General features: G+C 40.5%; 2 protein-coding genes and 1 pseudogene across 3 annotated transcripts in view; 1 reads left to right on the forward strand and 2 right to left on the reverse strand.

Annotated features, from left to right (window-relative positions):
- Positions 1-1,312: 1,312 nt before the first annotated feature.
- Positions 1,313-8,677, reverse strand: LOC131781665 (uncharacterized). The gene is made up of 3 exons (XM_059098387.2): positions 7,815-8,677; positions 5,266-5,610; positions 1,313-3,452 (listed from the first exon to the last, which is right to left on the reverse strand). The coding sequence occupies exons 1-3, from the start codon at positions 7,918-7,920 to the stop codon at positions 2,833-2,835; spliced, it is 1,071 nt and encodes a 356-aa protein (XP_058954370.2). The 5' UTR covers positions 7,921-8,677; the 3' UTR covers positions 1,313-2,832.
- Positions 8,678-8,801: 124 nt separating this feature from the next.
- The window catches only part of LOC131781701 (uncharacterized), a 31,545-nt gene continuing 23,561 nt past the window's right edge, over positions 8,802-16,785 (reverse strand). Inside the window, exons 1-4 of one of the 2 annotated variants that reach the window (XM_066160419.1) lie at positions 16,734-16,784; positions 16,262-16,513; positions 11,549-11,887; positions 8,802-9,532 (exon numbers count right to left, since the gene is read on the reverse strand). In XM_066160419.1, coding sequence (XP_066016516.1) covers positions 8,913-9,532; positions 11,549-11,887; positions 16,262-16,367 — 1,065 coding nt within the window. In that variant the 5' untranslated portion in view covers positions 16,368-16,513; positions 16,734-16,784 and the 3' untranslated portion in view covers positions 8,802-8,912. Of the gene's footprint in view, positions 9,533-11,548; positions 11,888-16,261; positions 16,514-16,733; position 16,785 lie in introns of those variants that run through there. The other variant, XM_066160423.1, reaches the window with a different exon arrangement.
- Positions 13,253-15,460, forward strand: LOC131781691 (uncharacterized; annotated as a pseudogene).

A 16,785-nucleotide genomic window follows, 5' to 3' on the forward strand; every position in this document is an offset into this window, starting at 1 on the left:
CTGATATGCCAGAGTCAGTTTTTGCAGGTCTAAGTATTCCTGATTCTGAAATCTGGGTTCTCCGCAGTTTTCTACTGCTCTCCCAATATTTCAAGAATTTTTCTAAACGACAATTCCATGACAACAACAACGATATTTTTAGAGGGAAATTATCTTAAAATAGAACCTCTTGAAGGATTATGCCCTGTCTTTATTAAAAAGAGTCTTAAGAAAACTACACGCGACTTAACAATTAGTTCAAGGGTACCTTGTCGCAGAATGTAAGCCCGTCGAGCATTTACATTCGAGGGCAAAGGTCTCTGTACCGTCCTGATTGATGCGGCAGTTGATAGCGTATATTTAAAAATCGATTAATTCCCCCAAACTTCCCATAGGTTGTTAAAAAGAGGAATGAGCTGTGCTGATGTGGAAGGATGAGAGCTTTTTGCAGGTGTAAGCTTTCTCGATTCTGAAGTAGGGGCTTTCGTTATTCGACTGCTTTCGAAATATTTTATTAGTATCTATAAACTTCAACTCCATTACAACTTTTACTTGTATTTTCAGAAAGAATTGTCTAAATATAAAACCTCTTGAAGGATTATGCACCATCTTAAGCGCAAGAAGTTAAAAAATATACAGCTATTTAAAATGCTATTTATCGGGCGCGAATCATTCAGCTAAATGAGAAATGATCTAACTAACTTGAAGACTAAGGATGGAAGTATCTTTATGTAGAAACTCTTGAAAGATTATACTCATTCTTAATTAAGAGGAGTTTCTGGAAAACAGCACATCTATTTGGCAATTAAATTATGAGCTCGAGAGTTTCATGGCGCGACAGTTGAATAAGAAGAAGTCTAGGGGCGCCGGAATCAACTCTCACGCGCATTAATAGAGAGCGAATGATCTACAAATGTACATCCTTAGGAAAAAACTCTACTTAATGACACTGAAATGTATTTATGCATCACTATGCCAGAATAAACCAAAAGATTTCTTTTAGAGATAAATTGAGATCTCGATTACTGTTCAAGCGCGGCTTCAAATGTGAACGCAAAGGGATTTTTAGACAAGAAAATGTCAGTAATGTGGCGAGATCTTGTAAACCAAGCCAGCTCGGTTAATCCTGTTACACCCTAAAATGATCAGTTTGAAAGTTCTTCAAACTGTTTTCTATGCATGTCCGATCGCACTTACAGGGAGAATTTGCTTAATAATCAAGAGCCCTCGACCTCATGATCATTTCCTTTATTCTCGATGACCTTAAAGTTTTGATTCAGGGGAAATAATGTTGACAGAAATTAGATGCTTATCACTCTGATGAGTTGAAGGGTTAATCGTCAGTCGGGTCTGAAGAGACCCACTTTAGAATCTTGTGACCTGCGCAAACCGTAAGACCTGAAATTTGTCATGCCTTTACTATAGAAATCTGTTTTCACCAAGATTATGAGCTGTCATGGATAAACCCAATAGGAAGAGAATGTACGACTTAAATTCATTTATTTCTTCATTTGTCACACATTTTGCGCCGCGTTGCCAGTGTTGTGAAGCGTAGCGCAAGGCACTGAATTGGCCAGTTCAACCACATCTAATATAAATGGCTAGGCGAGGACTACCAATTTCTTTATTAATCATTACCATTACAGTTTCCTCAAATGTGATTGATGCATCAGCTGCTTCATTTTTCACTATGCATTCTGTACAATTGTAATCGGACAGTGTAATAGGACAGTTGGCTGTAATCCGACACCTGTAATCGGACAGTTGAAGCAGCCAATCATACTAGGTCTACTCGGCTAAATCCACCAATCACAAAATTGATCACAGTAACCATAGCAACAACCACTTATCGAAAGAAAAGCAAGGCAATTTCCAAAATGGAAGAATATTTAACTAAAGACTGTCTCCACTGGAGATATTTCTTCTAGGTGTATTTTTTTTTCGGAAATTGAAGTGGTTATGATTAATTGGTAATAGGATTTCTTGTCGTCCAATTCTGTCTGTAATCATACTCGTGATTAACAAATCCGACTCCTGCTTCGCGGTCGTCCGATTTTGTTCATCACTCGTATGATTACAAACCGAACTGGACTCCACTCGGTCCTATTAGCATTATTAATTAGGCTAGTTCTGCCATTTACAGCAACGCGGCGAAAATTAAAAATTGCATTATATAAGTAAATGAAATGAATAACAAGTAAATCCGCAAAGGGAAAAGAAAGTTGAAAGTTACACGGTTATGACTTCCATTTAAACTGATCTCCGAGGTTAAAAGAAATCTCCCAGAAAAGGTCTCCAAACTCTCTCAAAAAAGCCACGATCTTAACATCAAACGAACTGAGGATAACCGAACACACGTGTGTAACCGAACACACGTGTGGCGATTTTCAAAAATTTAATTAATTTTGTCTTATCCTTCTGAATAAACATCTGCCAAGTCCATCTTTGTGTCCTTAATAAAACTTTAGAAGTCAATTCTTTACCATTCCTTACTATGATGGAAATCATTAAAATCGCAACAGAATTCGTGGTATGCTGTAATATTGTATGTAGTGCGCTAAATGCAAAAATAACGAAAGACGATGTATCGTTTACACGCACAATATGTATATCAAGTTTAGGCGTGGAAAATATCTCCCTGCTGATATATTGGGCGTAATTGCCATCGAATTTCTTTCGCGTACATCAAGCAAGGAATTGTCCACGAAGGCAGCCACTGCTTTAAACCATGCGCAACTACCGTCGGCAACTTTCCGCGGTAAACAAGTTATTTTCAACCGTGCCAAAATACAAGAGAGGAAAACTGAGAGGAAAAAGATCGAGGAACTGAGAGGTACGTCGATAAACGCCTCTCTACACGTTCACTTCATTCTGACATCCCTCGTGGTGGACTTTTTTGTCATCTCGAATTAATGCAGAGATGATTACTGTAATCACCGTCAACATCGGCAGCACAGGTGTGTTCGTGGCTAATGCACCGCTCGTCGGTTTGTGTTCTACATGCTCTGGGTAAACGATGGTGGACGATGTACTGGATACACAGCTTCGAGATAAAGACTTAGGAGAAGTGGACATTACCAGGGTAGCAGTATTCGTGACTACAAATGACGAAAAATGCCGAGCGTTCTCGACCAAAATACGTATCGTCCTCGGCCCGACTGATCTCTTCGCACCAGAGTCTTCTTCAATGTCATATGTGACGTTAATCTCCCTTCTGTCATCATTACCTTGAATGTAGGTCAGTATTATTACACCTCCCATCAATCTTAATCTTCTCCTAAAATCTAAACTGACTTCGTCGCTATGGCCATCGGATCCTCTCTCACAATGATTTGAGGGACATTGACATGAGTCACAGCAGGCAAATTTACTTTCATTGAGAATCCAATTCACCGTGCTCACGCGTTCACATGAAACCATCTCCTGTAGGATTCTTGTTAAGTTAAGATCTCTCCCTTCCACAACCCTTACACCTAAAGAATAGACAGGAAATGTTAGATCGTAGTCATTATAGCAGAAGCCAAAGTAATCATAACGGTTAGTCAAAACAAATGTATGAAAATATTGCAGGTATCCAATAGGAGCTCAAAGAAAATACATGTGATCGCCATCGGCCTAAATCGCAGGAACACTGTGGACCAAATTGTGATTGGACACTTTAGTTTCGCATGTAATTTGGGAGAAAACGTGCAAGGTTTCTGGACCAATCACAAAGCAAAGTAAGGGAAACCAATCTATATATGATGGAAAACTGCTACAACCCCTTCTCGGAGGTGTGCAGTTCACAATTACTCTCTTCACTCGGAATCCCACTCCATCCATTCACAGATATTTTCACGATTTCTTTATATGACGGCTCAAAAGAAAAGAAAGAAAGAAGGAACGGACGAAAGAATGAAATTACAAATAAAATAACCAACGAAAAATCAAACGAACAAACAAATGAAGAAAAGAAAGAATGAAACAAATAAACGAACCAAAGAATGAGAGAACGAACCAAACACGAACGGACGAACAAAAGAAGAGACAACTAACGCACGACCGTAAGAACGAGCAAACGGGTGAGAGAACAAACGGTCAAACGAACGAACCAAATAATGAAAGGACGTACTAAGCCCGAAAGAACGAGCAAGATAAGGGACAACGAACGTACGACCGTGAGAACGAGCAAACGGGTGAGAGAACAAACGAATGAACCAAGCACGAGCCAACGAGTAAGAGAAAAGACAACGAGCACACGACCGTAGGAACGAGCGAACGGGTGAGGAAACAAACGAACGAACCAAATAATGAAACAACGAACCAAGCACGAACGAACGAGTAAGAGAAGAGAAGAAAAGAGACAACGAGCGAACGGGTGAGAGAAAAAACGATCAAACGAACGAATGAGTCAATAAACTACATTCAGTCATTGAAATACTTAACATATAATACAGTTTAGGTTTTGAGAATTTAACCATACTCTTCGTGGCTGAGATTGAGATGAACTGTAAATAAGAACTTATCATGGTACAAAAACATTGCTCGAGGTAAGTCTGAATTAACCATAGAGGAACAAGAAGGAAAGGTTCAGGAAGGACATGATTGACACACTCCAGGAGCCCTTTGCGCTCCTGCACACTCTCATTACTAAACACGAGCTTAAAAACTAATACCCAGTCTCCAAACGGTCGGGATAGTTGATGATAGTTTCAACTATCACGCGCGTTTCAACACGAACTATCATACTCTATCGTCAACTATCGCAGTTTAGACAGGCCGGTTCAAATTCTACATGAAAGCTGATAATAGTTTCGGTCGTTTGAACGAGCAGATGATAGTGAATGATAGTTTTTCAGTCAACAGTTTTGCCAAAAAGGGACTCAAACCTAAATAATAAATGGTAAACTGACTAGAATAGCCATCAAAGTTTCGCAGAATTTCTCGTTGTTCATTTTCATCATCTCCTCGTAGGCTTCGTTATCTTCAACTTGCAACTTCTTGACTAAAATTTCAAATGCCACTGAAATTTCTGACCTCAGCGCGCGCAATATTTGTTTACATCGCGTAATTTTGTCAACTATTATCAACTATCTTGAACCGTTTGAACACAAATAGAATAGTCAATGATAGCGAATGAAAGTTGAAATTCTCATCGACTATCATCAACTAACATGACCATTTGAACCGAGTTTAAGTTGTCTCTCGTCTCTATCATGACAAGTTTAACCCCAGCCTCACTCCTGCTTTAGGGTGGCCTGGCAACTAAGCCACAGTTGTAATATAACTAATTGTTTCGATACTTACACTTAACAGTAAACTTGATCTCATAGCTATCACTAGCTGTAGAGGAGTCACGATTCACTTCACATGATATCTGGACATGATTTATCGGACCGTTTTCTTCGGAGCGCTCTATGGTAATGTTTTTTTTGGAAATGGATAGCACCTTGAATCCTTCGGGAGCGCACCCTTTGTCTGTGCACCCATCGTCTGACATCAAGCAATGATAACAGATTTTCAATTTACTGTTGTCACCAAATCGTATCCTCCATTGAATAAAAGTGATTGTCCTCACGTTAGTAAAACCGTGGCATTGTAAAGTCAAAGTTCCAGTGGTACATGCTTTTATCAGAATTGATGAAGCTGTAGCTGTAAGAAGTAACCAAGAATTAACGTTAGTGATGATGTATTAAACCGTTACACGGTATGCCTTTTAAAGAGTACCATGTCAAACAATGGTGCTCACCAAGCAGGGATAGGTGAACGTTTCTAGACCGTCTGAGAATCAAGCTAACCAAGCCAAAGTCGTGATTAGCGCTGGAAGAGGCGCGTTTTCTCACCTGAAGGAAGACTTGAGAGGAGGCAGAAAGAGGTTTACTGGAAGCCTGGCTCTGATAGTGCTAGAGCCTTGGCAGACCTCTCATCGACTCGCGTAGCTCAAGGCTTCAAGAGACACTCGTGCCAAAGCGCTAATTATGAGCAGCTGCTCGAAAACTCAGCCAGCTCAGCGCACAGTTTAGGTCTCCAACCTAACTTGTTTGATGTAATAGTACTTTACCTCGGGTTAATTACGTATTTCGGTTTGTTTGGTAAAATTTCTGGGCTCGGCATTGGGCCAATCTTTACCCTCCCAACACTTCCACCACCGCTCGTAGCGTCACGCTCCTTCTGCCCAGACGATAAAAAACTGTGAGGCCTGTCACGCACGCTTGAATCTAGATCATTAGAGGTGTTTCCTTCTATGAAGCGTTAAGAACCGTTTTGATTTCAGGCGAGTAAAGCGATATTCTGAGAAGTACCTAATTCTACGAATTTAAGGAAGAGTTAGTTTCCACTTGACTTAAGTTAAAGGGAAAGACCGGAAGGTTGGATCGCGTGACGTAAGCAGTCCAATTGTTTCACTGAAAAATCTCGCCAGAATATATCTTTAGCCATTGAACATACTCCTTATTTTCTCTACTTTTTCTTTCCATGTTTTGGTGCAGACTATATTTGAATTCCATAGAATATAAAAATATCTCGAATGCTGTAGGACGAAACGGGAAGTCGTAAGTAATGGCGCCTCAGGTTAAGTTAACAATAATACGAACTTGTTCCTTCCCCAAACCGCCTTTACAGCGCGTCAAAAGGTTAATTGTGTTTGTAAAACTTATAATCACTTCTTACTTGAGCGCATTGCTCAAATAATTTAATTAAATAATTCCGAAATGAAACCGGAAACAAGGTGACCTCTTTCATGTCACCAAAATACATTTAAACATTACAAATCAGAATATTATCAGAGCTTTTGGCCCACTCAGGCACAAATAGAATTGATTTTTATGTTACATGCCAGCAGAAGTTAGTAAAACTTAGGACAAACGGCAGAATACCCTTCCACTTTGGTTCACCCATTTACATGTGTCGTGAGGCTTTCAAGAACGAGGCATAATGCGGGTATCAGCGGCCATCCCGAGGGGTCGACCCCCGGGCACCCAGGGGCATTTGTCACAGCTGCCGTGACAAATACATGCTAAAGCCCCTCGGGTAGGGCAAAAAATTGGGACAAATACCCCCACCCCTGGAGCAACCTGGGCAACATATAGTCGGTGTTGCTTGTTCCTCGATGCAAAAGTACGAGTGATCATAGTTTACTGAAGCCACATCAGCACTAAAATCCACACAAGTCTCTATGGAGTCCTCAAATTCAAGCTTTCTGGGGCAAACTTTCTTGGCTTGCGGTTGTTCATCACACTGTCTCTTCCTATCGGCAAGACGCTTCGAATGCGAACTAACCGTATGAAATTGAAATCTCGATGTCGCTTTCCTTAAAATGCAATGAACAGATTCTTGGATCGCCGAGTGTCTTGAATTTTTTATCCGCTCGCTTACAGAAAACCTCCCACTTCTTACGCTCATTGGGCCTTGTAGGAAAGCAAAAATAACTGAGATCAGGTCGTTTCTTACTCCCATTACGGCACAGAGCAACAGCACAATACTTGACCATGGTACACAGGAAAATATTACCTCGAGGGCTAGAAGAACATCGAGCGAGCGAGCTTGCTTGTCCTGTGGCGAAAACCGCTTAACGTTGAGACAGCAGATTACGTGCAAATCCCGTGGGTATGGCCCCGGGGTATTTTGCCAAAAACGCAAAAGCGCTCTAATGCCCCGCGTGCGGGGCATGCCTTTGCTACAAATCCCCTGCTAAGCCCGTGGGTTGCCCTTGGGTTGCCCGGGGGTCGACCCCTCGGGATGGCCGCTGATACCCGCATAACACAAGACATAGGAACCTGTGCTTTTGATAGACGCCATTCTTATTCAGTGACATGTAAATAGTTGGCAGGGTATTCTACAGTTTAGCCAAAACTTACCCGTCGAGGGCCAGAAAGCCACTACAACAATCTTCAAGATCCACTGAAACAAAATCATTGCAAGTCTGTTTCTTGGCGATGATAAGTAATTAGCAGTACTGAACATCTTCCTCTGTTTAACACGTGCGACTTACAAATATACTTTCCGCTTGTAATAATATCAGAATTATATCACGTTTGTTTGTTTTTTCTCCTCTGTTTTCTTTCTTGAAGAATGTGATCGGTTTTTGGTTGAAACTGATTCCTCAAATACCGGCTGTAATAACTTTAGAGAAAGCAAAGCCAACTTTCACATCAGAAACTCTACACTGTCTGTAACGCGCTTAGTGTTGTAATAACATTTCAGTGATGGGCTTGTCGTAATAGAATGCGGACAAATATTTTGTTATTATGCGTATTTGACCGTTGTTATTTAAATTTAATTTTGTTTCACAGGAACTATCAATTTAATTAATCCTTTTGTTATTCATTAACAGGGGTTTATTAATTTCCGGAGTGTTTTTTAACTTCCGGAGTGCATTTAGCGCACTACATACAATATCACAGCATACCACGAATTCTACTGCGATTTTAATGATTTCCATCATAGTAAGGAGTGGCAAAGAATTGACTTCTAAAGTTTTATTAAGGGCACCAAGATGGACTTGGCAGATGTTTATTCAGAAGGATAAGACAAAAAGCCATTTCATTTTCTTGTGTGAGTCCGGAGTGTGAATTAGCTGCTAGTCACTTATAGGAGTCAAAGGGTTTGCTCTACCTTGATAAACCGGTAAATAAAAACATTTTAGCAAATGAGATATGAAACAACTGTTGATTTAAAAAAAAAACCCCTCCGTATCAGGAGCCCATTACTGGGCAATAATGAGCTCCTGTCCATAATTAATTTGTATTTTAATGGCCGGATATGACTAATGAACCATATAAACAAAGCGCTCGGAAGATTAATCTGTTTACTCAATCTATATATCTATATATATATATATATATATATATATATATATATATATATGCTTATTAAAAAAAAGAGCTTGACGCTCAAGCCCCAAAATTGAGAGGAAAAAGATCAAGGAACTGAGAAGTACGTCGATAAAAGCCTCTCTACTCGTTCACTTCATTCTGACATCCCTCGTGGTGGACTTTTTTGTCATCTCGAATTAATGCAGAGATGATTACTGTAATCACCGTCAACATCGGCAGCACAGGTGTGTTCGTGGCTAATGCACCGCTCGTCGGTTTGTGTTCTACATGCTCTGGGTAAATGATGGTGGACGATATACTGGATACACAGCTTCGAGATAAAGACTTAGGAGAAGTGGACATTACCAGGGTAGCAGTATTCGTGACTACAAATGACGAAAAATGCCGAGCGTTCTCGACCAAAATACGTATCGTCCTCGGCCCGACTGATCTCTTCGCACCAGAGTCTTCTTCAATGTCATATGTGACGTTAATCTCCCTTCTGTCATCATTACCTTGAATGTAGGTCAGTATTATTACACCTCCCGTAAATCTTAATCTTCCCCCAAAATCTAAACTGACTTCGTCGCTATGGCCATCGGATCCTCTCTCACAATGATTTGTGGGACATTGACATGAGTCGCAGCAGGCAAATTTACTTTCATTGAAAATCCAATTCACCTTGCTCACGCGTTCACATGAAACCATCTCCTGTAGGATTCTTGTGAAGTTAAGATCTCTCCCTTCCACAGCCCTTACACCTAAAGAGTAGACAGGAAATGTTAGATCGTAGTCATTATAGCAAAAGCCAAAGTAATCATAACGGTTAGTCAAAACAAATGTATGAAAATATTGCAGGTATCCAATAGGAGCTCAAAGAAAATACATGTGATCGCAATCGGCCTAAATCGCAGGAACACGGTGGACCAAATTGTGATTGGACACTTGAGTTTCGCATGTAATTTGGGAGAAAACGTGCAAGGCTTCTGGACCAATTACAAAGCAAAGTAAGGGAAACCAATCTATATATGATGGAAAACTGCTACAACCCCTTCTCGGAGGTGTGCAGTTCACAATTAGTCTCTTCACTCGGAATCGCACTCCATCCATTCACAGATATTTCACGATTTCTTTATACGACGGCTCAAAAGGAAAGAAAGAAAGAAGGAACAGACGAAAGAATGAAATTACAAATAAAATAACCAACGAATAATCAAACGAACAAACAAATGAAGAAAAGAAAGAACGAAACAACGGAACCAAAGAATGAGAGAACGAACCAAGCACGAACGGACGAACAAAAGAAGAGACAACTAACGCACGACCGTAAGAACGAGCAAACGGGTGAGAGAACAAACGGTCAAACGAACGAACCAAATAATGAAAGGACGCACTAAGCCCGAAAGAACGAGTAAGAGAAGAGACAACAAACGCACGACCGTAAGAACGAGCAAACGGGTGAGAGAACAAACGATCAAACAAACAAACCAAAGAATGAAAGCGGTGAACGAACCGAGCACGAACGAACGAGCAAGATAAGGGACAAAGAACATACGACCGTGAGAACGAGCAAACGGGTGAAAGAACAAACGAATGAACCAAGCACGAACCAACGAGTAAGAGAAAAGACAACGAACATACGACCGCGAGAACGAGCAAACGGGTGACAGAACAAACGAATGAACCAAGCACGAACCAACGAGTAAGAGAAAAGACAACGAGCACACGACCGTAAGAACGAGCGAACGGGTGAGGGAACAAACGAACGAACCAAATAATAAAAGAACGAACCAAGCACGAACGAACGAGTAAGAGAAGAGAAGAAAAGAGACAACGAGCGAACGGGTGAGAGAAAAAACGATCAAACGAACGAATGAGTCAATAAACTACATTCAGTCATTGTAATACTTAACATATGATACAGTTGAGGTTTTGAGAATTTAACCAGACTCCTCGTTGCTGAGATTGAGATGAACTGTAAATAAGAACCTATCATGGTACAAAAACATTGCACGAGGTAAGTCTGAATTAACCATAGAGGAACAAGAAGGAAAGGTTCAGGAAGGACATGATTGACACACTCCAGGAGCCCATTGCGCTCCTGCACACTCTCATTACTAAACACGAGCTTAAATACTAATACCCAGTCTTCAAACGGTCGGGATAGTTGATGATAGTTTCAACTATCACGCGCGTTTCAACACGAACTATCATACTCTATCGTCAACTATCGCAGTTTAGACAGGCCGGTTCAAGTTCTACATGATAGCTGACAATAGTTTTGGTCGTTTGAACGAGCAGATGATAATGATTGATAGTTTTTCAGTCAACAGTTTTGCCAAACACGGACTCAAACCTAAAAAATAAATGGTAAACTGACTAAAATCGTAGCCATCAAAGTTTTGCAGAATTTCTCGTTGTTCATTTTCATCATCTCCTCGTAGGCTTCATTATCTTCAACTTGTAACTTCTTGACTAAAATTTCAAATGCCACTGAAATTTCTGACCTCAGCGCGCGCAATATTTGTTTACATCGCGTAATTTTGTCAACTATTATCAACTATCTTGAACCGTTTGAACACAAATAGAATAGTCAATGATAGCGAATGAGAGTTGAAATTCTCATCGACTATCACCAACTATCATGACCATTTGAACCGAGTTTAAGTTGTCTCTCGTCTCTATCATGACAAGTTTAACCCCAGCCTCACTCCTGCTTTAGGGTGGCCTGGCAACTAAGCCACAGTTGTAATATAACTAATTGTTTCGATACTTACACTTAACAGTAAACTTGATCTCATAGCTATCACTAGCTGTAGAGGAGTCACGATTCACTTCACATGATATCTTGACATGATTTATCGGACCGTTTTCTTCGGAGCGCTCTATGGTAATGTTTTTTTTAGAAACGGATAGCACCTTGAGTCCTTCGGGAGCGGACCCTTGTACTGTGCACCCATCGTCGGACATCAAGCAATGATAACGGTTTGTCAGTTTGTCACCAACTCGTATCCTCCATTCAATATAAGCGATTGTCCTCACGTTAGTAAAACCGTGGCATTGTAAAGTCAAATTTCCAGTGGTACATGCTTTTATCAGAATTGATGAAGCTGTAGCTGTAAGAAGTAACCAAGCATTAACGTTAGTGATGATGTATTAAACCGTTACACGGTATGCCTTTTAAAGAATACCATGTCAAACAATGGTGCTCACCGAGCGGAAAAGGTGAACGTTCCTAGACCGTCTGAGAATCAAGCTAACCAAGTCAAAGTCGTGATTAGCGCTGGAAGAGGCGCGTTTTCTCACCTGAAGGAAGACTTGAGAGGAGGCAGAAAGAGGTTTACTGGAAGCCTGGCACTAGTAGTGCTAGAGCCTTGGCACACCTCTCATCGACTCGCGTAGCTCAAGGCTTCAAGAGACACTAATTATGAGCAGCTGCTCGAAAACTCAGCCAGCTCAGCGCACAGTTTAGGTCTTCAACCTAACTTGATTAACTCGATGTAATAGTACTTTACCTCAGGTTAATTACGTATTTCGGTTTGTTTGGTAAAATTTCTGGGCTCGGCATTGGGCCAATCTTTACCCTCCCAACACTTCCACCACCGCTCGTAGCGTCACGCTCCTTCTGCCCAGACGATAAAAAACTGTGAGGCCTGTCACGCACGCTTGAATCTAGATCATTAGAGGTGTTTCCTTCTATGAAGCGTTAAGAACCGTTTTGATTTCAGGCGAGTAAAACGATATTCTGAGAAGTACCTAATTCTACGAATTTAAGGAAGAGTTAGGATCCACTTGACTTAAGTTGAAGGGAAAGACCGGAAGGTTGGATCGCGTGACGTAAGCAGTCGAATTGTTTCACTGAAAAATCTCGCTAGAATATATTTTTAGCCGTTGAACATACTCCTTATTTTCTCTACTTTTTCTTTCCATGTTTTGGTGCAGACTATATTTGAATTCCATAGAATATAAAAATATCTCGAATGCTGTAGGACGAAACGGGAAGTTGTAAGTAATGGCGCCTCAGGTTAAGTTAACAATAATACGAACTTGTTCCTTCCCCAAACCGCCTTTACAGCGCGTCAAAAGATTAATTGTGTTTATAAAACTTATAATCACTTCTTACTTGAGCGCATTGCTCAAATAATTGAATTAAATAATTCCGAAATGAAACCGGAAACAAGGTGACCTCTTTCATGTCACCAAAATACATTTAAACATTACAAATCAGAATATTATCAGAGCTTTTGGCCCACTCAGGCTCAAATAGAATAGACCGATCCAAGGTAATCGACGCCATATTTCAAAGGGTGCAAAATTACTGGGGCGAGCGCGCGGCCAAACATACTCTGCAGCGCGAAAACAAGCTGTTCTGCGTTTGCTACTTCCTACTTTTTCTGTTTTTTTTTTGTAACGTTGAGAGGTTTTGATATTATTCAAAAGGTATTACTTGCCATACTTGAGCATTTTCTACGTTTTTGCCGATGCCGAGACAAGCAGAAGAAAAGCTTGAATATCAAGACTTTTTGAACTGGACCCTGACTTCGTTGAAAGATTTTTTAGCACTTCGAGGATTGAAACAGACAGGCAAAAAAGCCGAACTTGTGGCGAGAGCATTCGGTGCCTACGAGCTGAAAGCACCTAAGAAGTTTTCACAAGAAGAAATTGACAGGAAATTGGAAGAAGAGTACCAACAGAGACTAAAAAAACATCGGATAAACACCGACCCCAATTCTATTCAGAAAGAAGACTGGAAGGAAAACATCCATGAATGGCCAAATCTAGATGATGGAATGCTTTTTAGCTACATCTTAAGAGTGAAAGCAGTGGATGTAGATTACATAGGTAAATATAAAGACCAAAAGGCATATTCTTATTGGCTTAGTGGCTTTGTAGACACTGTATACCATGCTTCATGCAATGACAACTTATTGTTTTTAAAAGCATGTCTCTCCTTCGCAAAGACTAAACGATGACCCACATCATGTGTGGGTTTGTACTGAGGGACCAAAGGATAAATCAGAAATCCTTACATCGTGGTGCTCCTGCATTGCAGGAACTAGTGAGGTGTGCAATCATGTAATTGCCTTGTTATATGCCTTGTTATAAGTGAATTATGCTTTCAAGAAGGACTACATTTCACCAGCCTGTACAAGCATCCCTCAAGGCTGGAACAGAGGAACAAAGAAGGAGGTGGCACCAAGCCAAATTAGAAATCTAAAATTTTTTAAACATAAGAAAGCAAGAAAGGACACTAATAGAGATCCTGCCATAGAGCAAGAACTCAGGGAACACTTTGATCCAAGGAAAGCTTGTGACAGAGTGTTAACTAATGAAAGAGTATCTGATTTGCTCAGAAAGATCAAAGAATGTCAGCCATCTTCTTGTGTCCTCAATTCCATTGAACATGCTAAAGATGATAGGCTTCCTCGACCACTTAAAGAGAAAGCCTTAGCCTTCATGTCTGTCAAAACTAACAAGAGCAAAACATGTGAAGAGATAGCTTCATCATTTCTGGAACATTGTCAGATGACAAATGATGAGCTGAAGAGAGTAGAAATTGAAACAAGAGGACAAAGTGGCAATAAGATGTGGTTTGATCAGCGAGAAGGCAGAATTACAGCCTTGAACTTCCATACATATCACACAAAGATGGAATCAATTTTGAAGTCCAGAAAGAGGGGCAAAAATACATATACCCCTCTGGTATTCGACATTTTGAACAAAAGTGATGACATTTCTCACTTGCCTCAAATTAAGTGGGGGCTTGAACATGAGAAGGATGCAATTAAGTCATTTTTGTCTGATGTGGTATCAAAACATGCAAATGGGATGAATGGGTTCAAACAATGTGGTCTGTTTGTAAAGCATGATTATGCTTTCCTTGCTGCCTCACCAGATGGTTGTTTGTTTGTGACTGTTGCAGTCCAGCTTTACTTGAAGTAAAATGCCCTTTCTCAGTCAAAGAAGAAAATATCAATCTGAAAGCTACATACAAACGTGTCGATTTTTTGGAGGAAGTAGATGGGAGCCCTAGATTAAGGCACACTCACAAGTACTACACCCAGATGCAGGCTCAAATGTGGGTGACTGGAACAAATCATGGGTACTTTATTGTCTGGACAAAGGTACACAAGCCATTGTATGAAAGAGTGGAGTTTAACAGAGAATATTTTAGTGTGGTTCTAAACAACATCACTTTATTCTACAAAACATATGCCTTACCAGTTTTGTTGGGGTACAGGGATATCTACCAGTGTCCAAAGTGTGACAAAGTTATACTGGAGGAACCAGAAATCACTGACATTTCAGTTGAAAACAGTATTTGTTGTGATACCTGTAGCACATGGTGGCACTTACCATGTGCCAATCTCTCACAGGATGTTGCAGAATCACTGGAATGATGGATGTGTTATAGCTGTCTGGTTGATGTTGCAGACAGTGACTCTGACAGTGATAGTGATTTTGATGATGTGTCCACCACTTGTACTTCTTGTGACATTGAAATGGATTCCACAGACAGTGTAACTGCAACCGTGGATAATGCTGTACAAACTAATAGTTGTTTTCATGTACTGGCTGACCCTGTTGTGTTATGCAGTGTATGTTCATCTCAGAGTATCCCTGTTGGTCAAGGACACATTTGTACCATTTGTTACAAACCTGTTCATGCAGCAACCATGAAGACATAACCAGATCATTGGACTTAGTATGTAAACGGTGTCAACCATGAGATGAGATAAAAACACTCTTTTGTGACGAGTAAATAACAATCTTGTCTTGTCTTCCAGAGTGGAGACATCCATAAATTGATAGATTTTGACAATACACTTTAATTTTTTTAATTTAATTTTTCTGTATCTGAGTATTACACATGGCTGTTGGTCAGAGAAAGTCGCTTAATGTTAAGAAAACCGAAGGATAGTCAGTACTTGGATTGTGGCGAGTTCTCGTGCCCTCAGGAAAGTGATTTGAACAGACAAATGTGCCCTCCGATCCAGGTTCGGGATTGAAGTTATCACTCCGTCCTTTCGCGACTTGTTTCCTCCACAATTCAGCTAAATTTGGGTCTTTTGGCCACCTATGGAATTTCAATTCTTTTACGTGAGATCTCACAACCAGTAAGTTGGGAAATCGCTTGTCGTTATCACAAAATCCAACACAACAACGCGCGTGTTTCGGCATGGTAAATGCGTCGCCATTAGTTTGGCCGCGCGCTCTCCCCAGTGGTTTTGCACCCTTTACAAAATGGCGTCGATAACCTTGGATCGGTCTATTGATTTTGTATGTTACATGCCAGCAGAACTTAGTAAAACTTAGGACAAACGGCAGAATACCCTGCCACTTTGGTTCAGCCCATTTACATGTGTCGTGAGGCTTTCAAGAACGAGGCATAACACAAGACATAGGAACATGTGCTTTTGATAGACGCCATTCCATTCAGTGTCAGGTAAATAGGTGGCAGGGTATTCTGCAGTTTAGCCAAAACTTACCCGTCGAGGGCCAGAAAGCCACTACAACAATCTTCAAGATCCACTGAAACAAAATCATTGCAAGTCTGTTTCTTGGCGATGATAAGTATTTAGCAGTACTGAACATCTTCCTCTGTTTAACACGTGCGACTTTCCGGTTGAATGATATCAGAATTATATCACGTTTGTTTGTTTTTTCTCCTCTGTGTTCTTTCTTGAAGAATGTGATCGGTTTTTGGTTGAAACTGATTCCTCAAATACCAGCTGTGATAACTTTAGAGAGAGCAAAGCCAACTTTCACATTAGAAACTCTACGCTGTGTGTAACGCACTCAGTGTTGTAATAAAATTTCAGTGATGAGCTTGTCGCAATAGAATGCGGAAAAATGATCTTAAGTTAGTCATATTTGCATTAGCAGGCCCTCGGGGTGTAATGTTTTTTATATCGAAGAACAGACGGGTCACTTACAGAAATTAGTGGTGGTTACACACACCTTGGGTTTGGGGCCTTACGGTGGGTAAATGGCTGTAGCGTTGCAGTTGTGT

The sequence above is a fragment of the Pocillopora verrucosa genome, chromosome 1, assembly GCF_036669915.1.
Source record: "Pocillopora verrucosa isolate sample1 chromosome 1, ASM3666991v2, whole genome shotgun sequence".
NCBI classification, from domain to species: domain Eukaryota; kingdom Metazoa; phylum Cnidaria; class Anthozoa; order Scleractinia; family Pocilloporidae; genus Pocillopora; species Pocillopora verrucosa.

Coding starts and splice junctions, on each gene's coding strand:
- LOC131781665 (XM_059098387.2), bottom strand. CDS start 7,920: ATGTTCAGTACTGCTAATTACTTATCATCGCCAAGAAACAGACTTGCA. Junction 5,611..7,814: donor GGCTTTCTGGCCCTCGACGG/GTAAGTTTTGGC, acceptor TACTTCTTACAG/CTACAGCTTCATCAATTCTG. Junction 3,453..5,265: donor GATCAAGTTTACTGTTAAGT/GTAAGTATCGAA, acceptor TCTATTCTTTAG/GTGTAAGGGTTGTGGAAGGG.